This window comes from Balaenoptera physalus, assembly GCF_965194825.1.
Source record: "Balaenoptera physalus genome assembly, chromosome: 8".
Classification (NCBI taxonomy): Eukaryota; Metazoa; Chordata; class Mammalia; order Artiodactyla; family Balaenopteridae; genus Balaenoptera; species Balaenoptera physalus.
The window spans coordinates 95,924,760-95,943,059 of NC_138887.1; the positions used below are offsets into that span (position 1 = coordinate 95,924,760).

The 18,300-nt window shown below is 38.3% G+C and overlaps 2 protein-coding genes across 23 annotated transcripts in view; both read right to left on the minus strand.

Annotated features, from left to right (window-relative positions):
• The window catches only part of CADPS2 (calcium dependent secretion activator 2), a 544,167-nt gene that overhangs the window by 372,770 nt on the left and 153,097 nt on the right, over window positions 1-18,300 (minus strand). The gene's annotated exons all lie outside the window — the stretch shown is intronic.
• On the minus strand, window positions 62-17,916 carry RNF148 (ring finger protein 148; the record flags this gene model as incomplete). The annotated part of the gene is made up of 1 exon (XM_082472411.1): window positions 62-17,916. The coding sequence occupies exon 1, from the start codon at window positions 971-973 to the stop codon at window positions 62-64; it is 912 nt and encodes a 303-aa protein (XP_082328537.1). The 5' UTR covers window positions 974-17,916.

The following is an 18,300-nucleotide window of genomic DNA, read 5'->3' on the forward strand; positions in this document are numbered from 1 at the left end:
TCATCTTAACTGTAATCTTTGGTAAGACGCAGTTACATCTTCAGGAGATTCTCCGGGTTTCTTAAGTTTTCAGAATGTCACACTTGCACATGGGGCATGTCCTATGGGCTAAAAGCCAGGGGTCGATGCATGCCTTATGGAAAAAATGTTTGCAAGTTAAAATACGTACTACATCTTGAGGCTTGTATATGTCAAAGCAAACAACACAATTGTTTTCATCTGGATCTAGTTCCTTATCCCCTTCTTTGAGCACTTGCAGTTGAAGCTGCCCAATAGCTTTCTTCACATCTGCCTTTATCTGTCTTCGCCTCCTGGTGGAAGAATTGGGCACTCGAGGTCTCCAGGCACAGTACAGGAACAGGTAGGCCACTGTGGCAGCCAGAAAGGTAAACAGAGACATGACATAATGGCTCAGCCAGGGCATGTGCATTCTCCCCACTTCAATGATGATCGTCACATAGAATCCTTTCTGAATCAAGTGCAAAAGTTCCATGCCTTTCAGGTTGCCTATCATCACTGCGACCATATTTTCCGTTCCCTGGTGAGACATGGGAAATACTTTGTTGCCCGTACCTGGATAGTTATAGATGATCACCCCATTTGCTCCCTTCTCTGCTGCCACGTTGATTTTGTGTGTGAAAGTACAGCCTCCCCGTTCAATGAGGGCCAGCCAAGAGTCTGCTCGCTCAGGCCTGCTGAAATTGGTCATAGGATTACAAGCGTTCTGATTCCATCCTTCAGGAAGTACCACCACACCAGACACTCTTTCCAGAGGAGAATGATTCCCGAACACTCCACTCTCTCCTAATTCTGATATAATCTGATTTCCCACCTGAAACGTTATATTCAGGTGGGCTGTCCAAATGGCTTTTCCTTTTGAGTCAGGAAGGCTAAGTAGTAGAAAGATGCTAAGCCTCAACAGTTGAGATGAAACAGAACTGTGAATTGAAGGAGTAATTCTAAGTAGGCTCATTCCTCCATTTGCCTATTAACTGACAAACATGAAGAAAAAAAAAACAACCGTTGTAAAATAAAGAAGCTATCTTCAAGTGTTGGCAGTAGATAATTAAAGCACGTAAATGGAAAAGGTCTGCGTGGATCAAAGATATCTTGCTCCTTCCAGCATTTTTATTTTTGGTAGATTATCTTTCTCATAATGAAACAGAATAACAAGATTTGTTATTAGTACAGTGTTATTTCAAGAAAATTGTGACTTCCTAATGGGGAAATTGTGACATCAGAGGTAGTTAAGCCAATCCAAGAGTTTATACTAGTGCAGTGCATACTGAAATGCTATTGGCCAAAAAGCTAGGCAGCAATGACTCATGATATGTACTAATCTGAATAAACTCTAAAGCAAAAAATAAATAATTTTTAAAAATACTTTGAGTTTCTTTTCTACTTCTGGATAGGCTGAAAAGCTGCCTAAACACTTTTTGCTCCTTGTTTTCCTATCTATAAGGCAAAGGAGAAATCATTCATGTATGAGTGTATGTCCCTGTCCGGTCACCAGTTCTCAGTTATGGTTCTGTGCTACCCAATATGCCATTCTATGCGAAGCAGGAACAAATCATTCCCTCTCTCTTCCAACATTAAATGCTTACCCCAGGCCTAAAGATTCAACATGCGGGTACTGTAATATAAACTTACACTGTTAGTCTGATATATTGCCATCTTGCAAGGCGAATTCAACTTTGTTCACTAAAATCACTACCAAGAACCTATACTATGTGCTGGGCAAGTACTAAGTATGGGTCATATATTGGAGAAGACACATACACCTACTTTGTGGAGATTATCTGGTGAGGGCAGATTTTAAACAAAAACACAAATGTGTAACTGCAAGTTGTGATAAGAGCTCTGAAAGGAAAACAGAGTATCAAAAGAAAGAACAAATGTAAAGGGGACCCAAACTTTGATTCGAGGCCAGAGGCCCAGAGCATCGCTCTCTAAGAAAGTGACAGTCAGTCTGAGGCTGGAAAGATACATCAGCATTATCCAAGCAAAGTATGAGCTGAGAAGATTCCGGGCAGAGGAATCAGCAGTTTCAAGACCCTAAGATAGTAAGGAACATGGCAAGTTACAGGATCTGAAGGAACATGAGTTTGGCAAAGCAAGAGAGGCAGAAGTTAAGGTGATGAGGGAAGGCAAGGCCAACAGCAGTCAGAGGTTCAGGATCATGAACCACAGACTAAGGACTTTGGATTATGTCCCAAGGACCAGAGAAACACACTGAAGGGTTTCAACCTGGGGAGGTGACTGAAGTGTTTCAAAATGTTCACTTTTTTAAAAGTGCACTTTGGCTTCCTGAAGTGGAAAATGGATTGGAAGAAGAGGAGAATAAATTGATGAGTGTCTTCTTTTAGGCAAAAGAAGACAGTGGCTGGGACTCCTGAAATAGCAGTAAGGATGTAGAGACAGACAAATCAAGTTACTGTAAAGGTTGAATTAACATACGTGGTAACCGGAAGGGTAGTAGTGGGCAGAGCAAAGGATGACCACAGCAGCTATCACAAGTCACTACATTACTTAGTTGATGCAAACTGTAGAATCTTTACTGCTTTAAAGTTGCTTTAATGCTTGTTTGCGTTTATTTTATATCTTCACCTGACTTCACTCAAGGAGTCAACAGATTGGCAACACTCATTCAAACATTATTTACTATACACAGGGCACATGCTATGCATGTACCAGGCATACTATAAAGCCCTGGGGATGCAGAAAGAAAAGACAGCCTCCGTTTGCTTGTGTGTGAAACAGACAGCAACATTTAAATCAGAGGCATGTTAAGAATGCTGTCATTTTCACAAAAGGAATTACTGTACTCCCTGGTCTGTAATATTTTAGTTAACATTTGCTGTTAAAAATAAAATTGGAACCAATCAACTTGCCCCATGCACAGAATTTTATGCAGGCAACATTTCAGCTCACATCTGAACTGTCTTTACGTGTAGACTTTTCCCAAGTTCAAACAGAATGTGAAATCCTGGCTTATTTATTAACAAAGTGAAGCCTTACCACAAAGACAGTTATCATCATATCAGAGGCTGTTTGTTAAATATACGATTATTTAACACTTGAAGATAGAATTACATTCGTTTTTAAATCCTAACTTTGCTCTTTTAGTTTGCTGATTTTCAAGGTTGAAGGAGTTTAAGCAGTAACTATATGTTAGCTCAAAACATCCCAAATCTAAAGGTTCTTCATATGGTTGAAAAGACCAGTTTGAAAAACTTAGTAATTCATTGTATTTTCTCACCATACGAGGACGCGGTTAAGGCAATGGCAGTTAGAACTTCCCCCCTCTCTTTTGCCTGAGTCTTAGGACAAACGCACCTATAAAAAACAATCCTGTATCTCTAACGTAGTGGTTCTCAAGTGGGGGATACTTTTGCCTCCCAAGAAATAGTTGGCTATTTCTGGAGACATTTTTTATTGTCACAATGGGGGAGTACTACTGGCATCTAGTGGGTAGAGGTAAGGGATACTGATAAATATTCTATAATGCACGAAACAGCCCTGTGCAATAAGTAATTTTCTGACCCAAAATGTCGATAATAGCTTTGGGAGGGAGGAATCATCCCAAAACTCACTTGTCCCTGAGAAATGAGGCCTGAGCTCCTATCACAAAGTTTAGAACTGGCAAAACATCCATCAAGAAGGATTCCTCAACCAGTCTCCGCTTCCTGTTTTCTTTGAAATAGAAACAGTGGACACCAGCACAAGTGCCTATTAGTCCATGAAGCCTGATTAAAAATTGCATCCACTTGATCAGGACCAGATCCAAGAGTCTTCTGTGCTGGGGCCAGGATGTCTGAACAGGAAAGGAGGGAAGTGGGCAGTGGGGGTGGGAGGAGGAGTGGAAAATGGGTAACTGATGTTACTCTAATCTGTGACTTTTAGACCATTTATTCAATATATAGACTTTCTATCTTTTTAACAGCCAAGTATTAAAGAGGTTTTCATTAGCCTACCTGCCAGGTTCAACCAAAGGAGACTGAAATATACTAAGGTTGGCTGATCACATTCAAAAACCCCTGCCTGTTCCACCTTGCCACTCTGCCTCTTTAAGGACAGTATGTTGATTTTTCTCTTATATAGGCTCATTTCATTATCCCACAAGGTGGCTACTGCTGTTCCAGGCAGACCCCATTCAGAAGCACAAAGAGACTTTTCTTCTCCCATCTCTCTATATAAGAGCAAGGCAATTTTCTTTTCCAGAAACCTACTAGACTTCCTTCAATGTCTCTCTAGCTAGCAGTGCTTTAGAGACCCATGCTTAACGGAACCCCTGGAAATCAGAGTAGAATTATCATGATCAGCTAAGGTTAACCACGATTTATCCTGCTATGGAAAACCGCTTCCCTGAGTGAGCACATGGCCGGAGGGAACATGAAGGTAATCAGTGCCCTGCCCCCAAAGGGAAAAGGTATGACCTGGACAGTGAGTGGGTAAACAAAGTTCCTGAGGTTTACCCAAAGGAATGATACTTAAATAACCATCAGCCACACCAAACACATAATATTCACTACACACAAGGTACTGATATGAGCCGGAGCCTGTGTTACCAGGGACACAGCACGGCCCTGCTCTCAGGGGTCATCATCTAGGTAGAAGAAGAGAGTTATACACCAATTAGGTACATGCATATATATATATCTTAACTTCTAGGTTCTAATTAAAATTCAAGAAGGTTATCATTTTCATTAACTTGGCGGGTGGCGGGAGGAATCAGCTGCTCTCTATCCCTCCGCTGTTCATCAACCTCTGTTAAGAATGCTCAACCGTCCAGAAATCTCTACTTTGAGAAGAAAAATAGCCAAAAACTATCTGGGCAATGCTTTGTAATTGTATCTCTAAATGCAGGGAATACTGAAGAGACTTCAATAAATTACCTCGCAAGTCACCGTATCCAGGGCTATAATATTATTAGAGATCTCTAGAAATCCACAAAACACACTGGATTTGCATTTAATCTTGAGAAAACAACTGTATAGGGTTTCTGTGAGTAATTAAATGCATCATAATGGGATTTGACAGGAAAAGAATACTGACTCTAAGTAGTTTACTGAGAACAATAAAATAGCAAGTAATGCTAATGATAAATATTCTCTGAAAGAGATACCTTTATTTCTAAAGATTTTTAAAGGCAAAACTTACTTTAAAACGTTATTATCTTCGATTGCAAATTGGTGAATCCTTATAAAAATTTCTTCTCAATTTCTCCCGTAAATTAGTCTCTACGACCACATATTCTCCCAGACATATGCAATAAAAAATTATTCTCCACATACAAATATACTTTTTTCCACTTAACACCCAGGAAAGTGTTCTGAATATGCTAAAATGAAATACAGGAAATTAAAAAACTAATATATGAATCTTTGAATTACTTTCACAGTCACATACTATACTAGAGGCAGGTACAGATGTGTAAAAGTCACAAAATTTACTCAGGCTCCTATTCATTATTCTTTATATTAACCAATAAAATAACTTTCAATATCACTAAAATCTCTGGTAACTAAGTATACTAGAAAGAAAAAATAACCAAGACAGACATTTTAAATCACCATATCACTAGCCACGATTTCTTCGCTAGGTAAGCCAGGATTACTATTCGTCTCTATTTATCAGCACGCCTAACAGTGGGATGCATGAGGAAAGGGTAACTTGTGTAAGAGCTCCAGAAGTCCAAAGCTCCAAGAAGCCTTTGCAACGTTAAAGAAGGGGAATTCTCACTGACGGTTCTCAAACACCTAACACAGCACCTGGCTCAAAGGAGTCTGTCTGAATGAATGATTAACATGGTCAGGTTTACCACACTTGAATACTTTCCACTGTTAGTCTGGCCTTCATGATCTTTCCACAATCTAGAGTTTTGCAACAGCATCTAATCTTCCATCAATGTTTTGCTCACCTTGAATTCACTGTTGCCAGAGCAACCTACAGAAAAAAAATGAAATTTACAATGGCATTCCTGTTTGCCTAAAACTTTAGATGCCTCCCTCTATCCAAAGGGTAACACCCAAGCTTCTAGAAATGCAAATATAAGCCTCTCCAACCTGATCCTCTTTCCTTCAATCCAGTCCCATTTTCTACTGTTATCAGTCCTGAAATGTATGCTTCTTCAATTCAAAGGGCTTATAGTTTCCTGTGCTCCTATTGCAGCAGTCACTATATAAGACCTTAGACAGGCTTTGTTCCTTTTACAAAATTCTGTCCCTACGGTAGGAACACTAATTACAAAATGGCCCAATTACTTCTCTCCCAGTGATGCCCTTTGCAATGTGACTTAGCAGGTCCTTCCATCAGGAGGTGGGATTTACCTCTATACCCCTTGATTTCGGACGGCCTGATAACTCAAGCTGGTGAACAGACTGGCACGGAGGTGATGATGTGCGAGTTCCGAGCCTAAGCCTCAGGAGGCCTTGCACTCCTCCCCTCACTCTTGGGCCCCCACCATCCTCCAACAAATAAGGCCAGCCTGACAGAGAAGGACACAGGTGCCCCAGCTGAGGCTACCCTAGGTCAACCTACAGATGGGCAAACATATGCAAGCACCCAAGATGAGCAGAGATGTCTCCATAATCCTGAGGTGACCAAACATTCATGACTCAGTACGACTGAGACCTCAGTTGCTTAGCCACTCCTGAGCAGTGACAGATACTGACCTTTTAAAAAGTAGTTTATAAAGGAATACTGCCCTTATATACGTTGAGTTTTTATACAGCAGCTGATATAGTTCCCTCTACAAAATGATCTACTCTATTAATCTCCAGGTCTGGGACTAAATCTTATTCTCATTCTTTCAATACTCAGTTTCCAGCACATCGTAAGTTCTCAATGAAGGTTAATTAAATTGATAGCATCTTATCCTTCAAATTCTAACCTGTAATATTACTCATGCAATAATGCATCTACTTAATTTTATCTTCATAAAGGTGATCATTTTAGTTACAGCAATAGTTAAATATACATAATAAGTTTAACCTTTAATTCTTCCACAGATTTAATACTCATAAAACTGAATTTCTTACAGCTGTACTTGAATACTAAGATAAATGAGCACTTGGAATATGACCAAATTCTCTTAAACTTTAATGGGTATAAATCAAACTACATAAATTACACTCTCTTCCACATTCTGAATTCAAGTCAAGGTCTACAAAACTTTAACACTAAATTGAAAACAACTTTTTCTTCTCATTCAATCTGCCAAGTTAGAAGACAGAACGGCAATCAACAGAGTAGAAACACATTACTAGTAGTCTGGAAGATAATGGGGGAAAAGCCTCACACCACAGCCTGTGCATTAAGAAGACAGAGAAAGTAGCTGAACATTCTTCAGCAAACACAAGATTAATGATTCAGGACGGTAATTGGTGGTATTGTTATCTTTCTTTGAGCCCAGGACAAAATACATCTTAATATTAACTCAATCATTTAGACTGGATTTTTGTTCGAAAGGGCGGAGAAAAGGCAATATACTCAAAAAAGGAAAAAATAAATAAATAAAAGCAGAATCTTTTGAATAACCACCAGAACTTGCCCTGTTCTCTGAACAGACCATTTTGCTCCTGTAGTTAAGAACCACCGAGGATGCGGAGTCTACTTTTGGAGCTCCGTCATATCAAAGTTGTCCTAAAACCCTTAGATTCTAGACCTTCTTAAGCCACAATCGGGGTCACTGAAGGTTTTTATAAGCTTTGTCTTCCTAACACCAGTCCCCTGGAGTGCGGTTAACTCTGAGTGAGCTCTTAGCAGTCAGAAATAGCAGGGCAGTGGGGATGAAGATTTTCCCACTTAGATCCCTTACTTTTTTTTTTTTTCCGATTCACAGGTCAAAAAACCTTACTCATTTACTAGGTAATTTAATCCCTCCTGGGAAGCAGCAGAGAAGAAAAAAACAGGAATATGGAGTCATCACACTAGCAGAAACTGTACTGAAGCACAAAGTTATGCGCGACAGACCTGCCATGAAACCCAGTCTCTGCCATGCGCTAGCTGTGTGCGGTAAGTCACACTGAGCCTCAGTTTTCTCATTTGTAAGGTGGGGAACTAATGCCTGCCTCTCCGGTACGCGGTGAGTATCAGATGACCTATTTCACATCTCTTTGTAATTCACTAAGCACACGGCTAGCAGGGCAGGGGCTCAGTAAAGGGGCCCTTTCCCCCTTCCAATTTTATGAAGGCTCTTTCCTGTTTTCCACCTAATAATATTTTCTCATCCTTCAAGGCGGATCCCCATCTCCCTTTTGCAATCATCCCAGTCAAAACAACGTGCTCCTATTTTTTTGTATCTATTTGACAGTCATTTAATTTTGCCATATATTAAATAGTGTAGTTAGACGCTTACATGTCTGGCTATACTTTTGTTTGATTTAGAATGTCTTGGAAGGAGCAGTGTCATCTTATTTCTGTAAATCCTGTTTCCTCCCCCTTGTCTCCAGCACAATAAAATTTGCTCAGGGTCCTCAACAAATGTGTGACTTTTCAAGCACTTATTCTTCAAAATATCAAAACATATCAGCAACTTTTGGCAACCTCTGCATTATACAGTCATCCATTTAAAAAAAATAGAACAGGCAATGATTTGACATGTCTTCCCTCAGCTAAGAATTACTTTGACAACAGTTGTCCAGAAAAAGGCTTATTTAATATCACAGGATCAGAGGCCATGTGTCTCGCATTTTCTCTCTAAAAGTCAAGAATTCCATCCACATCTCTGTATCTGAAAAATGGTATAAAAATTGAGTAACATACAGCCATAAACTAACAACTATTTCTAATATATAAGCAACTAGAGTCTACAAAATTTAAAATGCTCCTTTAATTATCTTTTATATATCAAGATATTTATATATATATACACACCCCTATATAGATATGTATCAAGTCATAAACCAAATAGTCATCATCCAGAGAAAAGTGTCAGAATAATTTTGTTCATTTCAGTGCCTCAAAGAAAGCCCTATCATCATATGAGCAGTAATAGTTAAAGCAACTAACTTTCTCAACAACCCATGAGGCCTTCTATTCCCAGCCCAAGACACACTCAAATCCTGCAACCCCTAGAAACCATCTGACTAACCAGGTACAAATCATGTTGTTTCTACTATGAACTGTCTCTAATTTTTTATCATTAAAAAAACTTGTCCTTATACTTTAGAGTAAAAACAGTATATATCATATATATACATTTTAAAATAAAAATAAATCAAGTACTATGTACATTTTTAAGAAAAAAAACACTATTCTTCATTTTTCCACATCCTTTCTTAGGAAATTATATACTACCTGGTGATAGTTTTCCGCAGGTGTTGAAACAACGTTAATTTACTTTTCATTCTAATAAAGGCTTTTTTGATTCTCAATTATAAGTTCTTGGGGGGTAGGATTTTGTTATATTCCTTTGTCTTCCTACAGAGCCTAGTACACTGATTTGGGTAAAATCAATTACTTATTTGATTTTTCATAATAAAAGTGATTCTCTGACACAAAGAACTTGGCATGTCCTATTTTTCACATACGCTCCAGGAGGACAATCCAAGAACCACCTACTCAATACCTACAACATTATTCTCTCACTCATTCATGCAAATATTTATCAAGAACCTACTATGTGCACAGTTCTCAGTGCTGAGGCTAGAGCAGTGGTCAAAAAACCAATTTTCTATATTCATGAATCAATCTTTCTGTGTACCTGGGGATTCAAAGATGAGGTCAATGTTGTATCTCACCCAAGAACTCTGATGTGATAAATAAGTAATGCAAAGTAAATGGCAGAGCAGTAGGAAAGGATAAATCCTGCCCTAAGATGGAGCAGTTAATTCACACACAGTCCGGATACCCTAAGCTAAGGTACCACAGTCACTGGTGTGTTTCATGCAGTTTACAATAAAGCAGGCCAAACAGCACATCTGATCACAAAGTTTCCTTGACTCAGGTTCATGAAGCTCAAGGAGCTGTTAAATTTCTCTATTTAAAAACAAATCTTTGTTTCATATCATGTTTCACACAGTAGGTCTCATTAGTTTTAACAGGAACAGGAATTACTTAAATTTCACAGGTTTAATTAATTCTGCCTGGGTTTGAATCCTGTATTCACACTAGCTCTGCAACCTTGGGCAGCTTACTTGAACTTACATGCCCTGGCTTCTTTACCTGTAAAATGGGGAAATTAGCAGTACCAAACTTTTAGAACTCTTATGAGGATTAAGCAAAAAAAGTATGGTATCTAAAGCATTTAGAACACTGTTTGGCTCATACACAGACTGATATGTGTTACCACCACTATCATCATCTTTATAATCTTATTCACTTATTTTACTAGATAAGAGTGATGTCAGGGTCTTTAAGGGACTTTCTCAATCCTTTAATCCTAAGGAAGTCTCTATATTGACAGAAAACATTTAGTATCACTTTTCCATATATAACATACATAACTACTGATCTACTGCATAAATGCCTGTTAACATCTGCAGCTAAACAGTAAGTGATTGCCCATTAGATAAAGTATTTCATGATTCATAAAGGATGCATGATAATACAGCTTGCTTATTATGAATATTATCCTCTTAATGTATATGCCAACTTCAAAAAACAAGTCCTTTTTGTTCCTTCACACCCACTGACCTCCCATGAAAACAAGAGCAAAACAAAGTAAAGCTTTTGATTAGCTCTCCTGGCATGATATTTTTCAATACATTGAAAAAGAGCCTTGTTTCACAAAGTAATTGTTACATTAGTAATCCATGTCAAACTGCAAGGAGAACATTCATGTCACCAATGACTCAAGGTTTAATTTGAGACTTAAGACAAAAAGGTTATCATGTGAGAAAGCAAAAGTGTTTGTAATATCCACTAGGTTCTGGGCAAGACCTAGAACTCAATTACTGTTGTCCTAATGTCCATTTGATCGAGATTACACTAACAAAGATTATGCAAGTGGGAAAACTAAATGACCGATATTCTACATAAATCAGGAGGAAAAGTCATACAGTTAACCCAAAAATACATGTGACAGTCTCAACCTACAAGTATATAAAGTGGACATGGAATTTACTGTTCCCACCCTCTCTATAACTTTTGAATTGTTTCTAGACTAGATGTCTTAAATGCTTAACTTGATTTTCTACATGTCACTTTAATTTCTTTGGTAAATTTTTTTCTTTAATACTTTTCTCTCATCAAAAATTTAATCAAATCAAACATTCATTCATAGGACCATAGGTGACACAATTACAGAAAGAATCCATAGTAAACTGGAGAGACTGAACTACACAAAATTTGGTTTATGTTTATGTCTCAACAAAAATACATATATGCAAAATGGACTACTAGGTGTGGGGCGCAGATTGGGAGCAAACTAGAACAAAACCCACTGCCACACACAAGAGTAAAACCACTCCCAAGGTGATTAGTGCAGTGTCCTTACAAACTACCCTAGCTGATATTTCAAGTGTAGTACTTTTATAATTTGAATTATAGTAACTTACAATGCTATTGCTATTGACAACGCAAGCTTCAATCTGAGTCTTTACTGAATGCTTGGTGTTTAGCACTTTATGTACTAGCTCATTTGATAACCACAATAATGCAATGAAGTAGACACTATGAGAATCTCTGTTTTATAAATTAAAAACTGAAGCTAAGCAAGTAAGCTATTAAGTAGCTGAACCAGGCTATTACCCCAATGTTTGATGTCTCATAGCCCAATTACCTTTTTTTGTTTTTTGTTTTTATAACTAGGTCCAGACATACTTATTTTCCATACTGGATACTGGACAAGAGCAGCTCTTTCAATGCTGAGTTAGTCCCCCACTCTAATTTAAGACCATTAACTGACCCTAGGAAACATACTGTTCGGGTTTTGTAACAGGTATCATCTCTGATTCCATCTGTAATATACAGAGCACTCCTCATTTTGCCAATTACTCACACATCTATTTTACTCTTTAACTCCATCAGAAAGGTTAATTACAAAAATTCAGATTTGTGTGGGTTTGTTTGCTCTTAAATATTTTCAAGACACAATATAAATAAGAAAAATACAGAGAATACTGTAACACGCCGGTACTCATCACCCAACTTAAAATCTGAATATTCTCGATATGTATTCGGTTCCTAGGGCTGTTGTAACAAACAAACCGGACGACTTGAAACGACAGGGATTCCCCATCCCACCCCTCCCCACAGTTCCAGAGACAAGAAATGGAAAATTCAAGATGCGGGCAGCGTTGGATCCTACCACAGGCTCAGGGAATCTGTTCCATGCTTCTCCACTACATTCTGGGGGTTCCCAGAAATCCTCGGCGTCCCTTGGCTTGCAGATGAGTCACTCCACATCTGCCTCCGTCTTCATCTTCACAGGGTGTTCTCCCCTGTGTCTCAGTCACCTCTATATGAGGATACTCATCCGATTAGATTAGATACTCACCCTCACCTTAGCTTAACTAATTACATCTAAAACAATCTTATTTCCAAACAAAGTCACATTCTAAGGTTCTGGGGAGGATTTTTTTTTTTTTTTTAAGGAAAATTACAGATATAGTTGAAGGTCCTTATACACCAATCCCCAAACCAGTAATCCTTCCAGAATCCCCAGAGATAAACCCTATCCAGGATACGGTATTAATTCCATTAAAGTTCCATGTGTATGTATTCATAACCAATATAGAAAATTTACGTTGCATGTTATAAAACTCTATATAAATAGAACTGTACTACACCATTCTGCAACTTTTCTCTCTTGCTCATTGTTTTTGAGATTCACTCGTTTATAGCATTCTATCTTATGAATATGTCACACTGTATTCACTCATCTGTTGATGGATATTTGAGCTGTTTTCACTTTTTTCGTATTTTGAACAATGCTTCAGTGGACATTCCTGAATAGGTTTCCTTGTGCTACAATTTCTCTAGAGTATACTCCTGGAAGTTCACTTCCTAGGTCACAAGGTGGAGGCGCTAGGCATCTTGAAGCTAAACAGACAGCACCAAAGTACTGTCCAAAGTGTTTGCGAAGATTTACACTTTGGCCAGAAGCACGGAAGTACTTACCCCTCTATACCCTTATTCAAGGTTAATGTTTCCAAACTTGTAAAACTGAAAGAAGACAAATGGTATTTCAGGATTTGAATCTGAATATCCTTGATCACAAGGAATGTTAACCATCTCTTTACACTGTACCAAGTTCAGGGATGAATCCCCAGAATACATGTCCATGTCAAATTCCTAGAGCCTGTGCATGTTATTTGGAAAAAGTCTTTGCAGGTGAAATTAAGGATCTTGACATGAAAAGATCATCCTAGATTATCAGCTGGGTCCAAATCCAAGGACAAATGTCCTGATAAGAGACACAGGGAAGACCTGGCAGGCAGAAGAGAAGGAGGCAATGTAAAGACAAAGGCAGGCACTGGAGTGATGTGGTCCTAAGGCAAGGAAGTCAAAGAATGCCAACAGCCAAACCTGCAAGAGGCTTCAAAGGATCCTCCCCTAGCGCCTTCAGAGGGAGTGCAGCCCTGCTTACACCTTGATTTCAGATGCTTGGCCTCACAAACTGTGAGAGAATAGGTTTGTTTTAAGCCACCCAGTTTGCTGAAATTTGTTACAGCAGCTACATGAAACTAACAGTTGGTCATTCAGGTTTCCTATTCTTTGAATTATTTATCCTTTATTTGTTCAAGAATTGTTTGCCTTTTCACACAGTTATATAGGAGCTCTGTATACATTTTAGATATGAAGCCTATGTTAACTATAGGCATTGTGATATCATCTCAGTCTTATTCTCACTTTGTTTTGCTTATCATGAAATATTTCAGCTTTAGTTTAGGAGAATTTTTCCATCTTTCATATCATTTGTATTTTCTTTGGCTTTAAAAAAAAATCCTGTTCTATTCTGTACATGTTCTCATGTTTTCTTCTAAATTTTTGCTTTTCCCATTTCTGTATTTAATATATTTAGAATATATTTGTGCACAATGCGAAGAGAGACTCCAGTATTATCTTTAATTCCATATGGATAGCCAATTATCCTAGCAACGTTTATTCATCAGTCTATTGATACTTTCCGAAAAACGTATAATGCCACCTGTAAAGCATATCAAGTTTATATCCATGTGTGGGTTTATTTCTGACCTGCCCCTCTACTAATACCAGTCTATCTCAATTACAATAACTTGGAACGCTGGTAGGACAAATCGCCCCTTGTCACTCCTCCTCCTTTTCTATATAGTTTTGGCTATTGCTGACCCTTTGCTTTCCCATATAAATTTCAGTATCATCTTATCAAGTGACGTAAAGCAAAACTCTGTTAGGGGGTTGTAATTGTAATGACTTATTGACAAAATTGAGGATAAATGCTATCTTTATGAAATTGACTCTTCCCGTTCAAAAACATGATATATTTCTTTTATGTTCTTCAGTAATATTTCATAATATTTCTCCCCAGGGGCCTTGCAGTATTAGGGTGGGATTTGTATTTAAGAGGTACTTTATGTGTTGATGCTTTTGAGAATGAATTATTTTTTCCTACTGCCATTTTCTAGTAAGTTATTGTTATTTAATAAAAGTGCTACCGATTTCCAATATCAAAAAAACAAACAACCCAATCCAAAAATGGGCAGAAGACCTAAATAGACATTTCTCCAAAGAAGATATACAGATTGCCAACAAACACATGAAAGAATGCTCAACGTCATTAATCATTAGAGAAATGCAAATCAAAACCACAATGAGGTATCACCTCACACCAGTCAGAAGGGCCATCATCAAAAAATTTACAAACAACAAATGCTGGAGAGGGTGTGGAGAAAAGGCAACCCTCTTGCACTGTTGGTGGGAATGTAAATTGATACAGCCACTATGGAGAACAGTATGGAGATTCCTTAAAAAACTAAAAATAGAACTATCATACGACCCAGCAATCCCACTACTGGGCATACACCCTGAGAAAACCATAATTCAAAAAGATTCATGTACCACAATGTTCACTGCAGCTCTATTTCAATAGCCAGGACATGCAAGCAACCTAAGTGTCCATCGACAGATGAATGGATAAAGAAGATGTGGCACATATATACAATGGAATATTCCTCAGCCATAAAAAGAAACGAAACTGAGTTATTTGTAGTGAGGTGGATGGACATAGAGACTGTCATACAGAGTGAAGTAAGTCAGAAAGAGAAAAACAAATACCATATGCTAACCCATATGTATGGAATCTAAAAACAAAAACAAAAACAAAAACGGTTCTGAAGAACCTAGGGGCAGGACAGGAATAAAGACGCAGACGTAGAGAATGGACTTGAGGACACGAGGAGGGGGAAGGGTAAGCTGGGACGAAGTGAGAGAGTGGCATGGACATATATACACTACCAAATGTGAAATAAATAGCTAGTGGAAAGCAGCTGCATAGCACAGGGAGATCAGCTCGGTGCTTTGTGTCCACCTAAAGGGGTGGGATAGGGAGGGTGGGAGGGAGATGCAAGAGGGAGGGGATATGGGGATATATGTATACGTATAGCTGATTCACCCTGTTATACAGCAGAAACTAACACACCATTGTAAAGCAATTATACTCCAATAAAGATGTTTAAAAAAAAAACTTCAAAAAGTTTTTTTTTGAACCAGAAATTCTACCTCTCTGATCTAGCTTAAGGAATTAAAAAGGGTTGTTTATAGATGCTGATTTCAATGTTATTTATAATAATGAAAATGGAAATAATCTAATTAGCCCAAAATATGTGAACAGTTAAGTAAATTATGACGTATTTTCAAAATAAAATAATCTCTCTATAAAATTAAATTTATAAAGTTTATCTACCGACCTAAGAAAATTCTCTTGGTAAGTGAAAAAGCAAGATAAACTTTATTTTCAGTATTGTAATTTTGTTTTAAAAACATATATTTTATTTGTTAAAAAAATAAAAGTGCTACCGATTTCTGTATGTCTGCTGGGTAAAAACTAGATAATCTTCCTGAAGTCATTACTTTTTCTAGTTTCTCTATAGGTCCCCTTAAAATTGTCTACATAGAAAATAAACTCTCCATATTTGCAGATGGTATAACTTTACCGTTACAAGTTTAACGATGCTCTTTTTCTTACTCCATTACAATACAGGCATACCTTGGAGATACTGTGGGTTTGGTCCCAGACCATGGCAATAAAGAGAGTCATACAAATTTTGGAGGGTTTCCCAATGCATACAGGTTATGGTTACAGTATACTGTAGCCTAGTAAGTGTGCAGTAGCATTATGTCAGAAAATGTATGTACCTTCATTTAAAAATACTTTATTGCTAAAAAATGCTAACCATCGGCTGAGCCTTCAGCGAGTTACAATCCTTTTGCTGATGGAGGGTCCTCCTCAATGTGTTTTCTTTTGCTGCTGACTGATCAGGGTGTTTGTCGCTGACAACTGAGGTCGCTGTGGCCAGTTCTTAAATGAAGTCTGCCACATCAATTGACTCTTTCTCTCAAACGATTTCTCTGGCGCATGCAGTGCTGTTTGATAGCATTCTACTCACAATAGAACTTCTTTCAAAGTTGCAGTCAGTCCTCTCAAACCTTCCCACTGCTTTCTCAATGAAGTTTATGTAATATTCTAAATTCTTTGTTGTCACTTCAAAAATCTTCACAGCTGCTTCGGCAGGAGTAGATTCCATCTCAAGAAACACTTTCTTTGCTCGTCCATAAGAAGCAACTCCTCACCAATTAAAGTTTGATCGTGAGACTGCAGCAATTCAATCACATCTTCAGGCTCTACTTCTAATTCTAGTTCTCTTGCTACTTCTACCACACCTGAGTTACTTCCTCCTCTGAAATTCTGAACCTTTCCAAGTCATCCATGAGAGTTGGAATCAACTTCTTCCAAACTCCTGAAATAACTGTAAGTCAACTATACTCCAAAAAAACAAAAACAGAAAGAACAATTCCAGTTAATGTTGATATTTTGACCTCTTCCCATGAATCACGAATGTTCTTACTGGCATCTAGAATGGTGAATCCTTTCCAGAAGATTTCTAATTGGCTTTGCCCCGACCTCTCAGAAGAACCACTATCTATGGCAGCTATAGCCTTATGAAATGTTTTTATTAAATAGTAAGACTTGAAAGTCAAACTTACTCCTTGATCCATGGGCTGAAGAATGGATGTTGTGTTAGCAAGCATGAAAACATTTTGCAGTACATCTTCAGAGCTCCTGGGTGATCAGGTACATTGTCAATGAGCAGTAATATTCTGAAAGGAATTTTCTGAGCAGTAGCTCTCAACAGTGGGCTTGAAATATTCAGGAAACCATGTTGTAAACAGATGTGCTGTCATCCAGGCTTTGTTGTTCCATTTGTGGAGCACAGGTGGAGTAGATTGAGCATCATTCTCAACGACCCAGGATTTTCAGAATGGTAAATGAACATTAGCTTCAACTGAAAGTCACCAGCTGCATTAGCCCCTAACAAGACAGCCAGCCTGTTCTCTGAAGCCAGGCATTGACTTCTCCCCTCTGCAGCTATGAAAGTCGTAGGCAGCATCATCTTCTGATTTAAGGCTGTTTTGTCTATATTGAAAATCTGTTGTTTACTGTAGCCACCTTCATTATCTTAGCGAGATCTTCTGTATCTAGCTAGGATAATGAATGAATCTGCTGTAGCTGCTACATCAGCACTTGCTGCTTTCAGCTTGCACTGTTATGTTACGGAGATGGCTTCTTTCCTTTAACCTCACGAACCAACCTCTGCTAGCTTCAAACTTTTCTTCTGCAACTTCCTCACCTCTTCATTGAATTGAAGAGAGTTAGGGCCTTGTTCTGGATTAGGTTTTGGCTTAAGGGGATGTTGTGGGTAGTTTGATCTTCTATCCATACCACTCAAACTTTTCTCCTTCTCAGCAGCAAGCCTATTTTGCTTTCTTATCATTCACGAGAAGGAGTGATTCACTTTTTATTTCCTTCAAGAACTTTTTCTTTGAATTCACAACTTAGCTAACTGTTTGGTGCAAGAAGCCCAGCTTTTGGCCTCACGTGGCTTTCAACCTGCCTTCCTCACTAAGCTTAATCACACCTAGCTTTTGATTTAAAGTGAGAGATGCGCAACTCTTCCTTTCACTTGACTATTTAGAGACCACTGCATGGTTACTAATTGGCCTAATTTCAATATTGGTGTGTCCCAGGGAACAGGGAGGCCCAAGGAGAGGAAAAAAAGACCAGGAACAGCCAGTAGGTGAAACGGTGAGAACACACAAACCATCTTATACAGTCATGACTTGTGGCACCCAAGACAATTACAATTGTAACAAAGA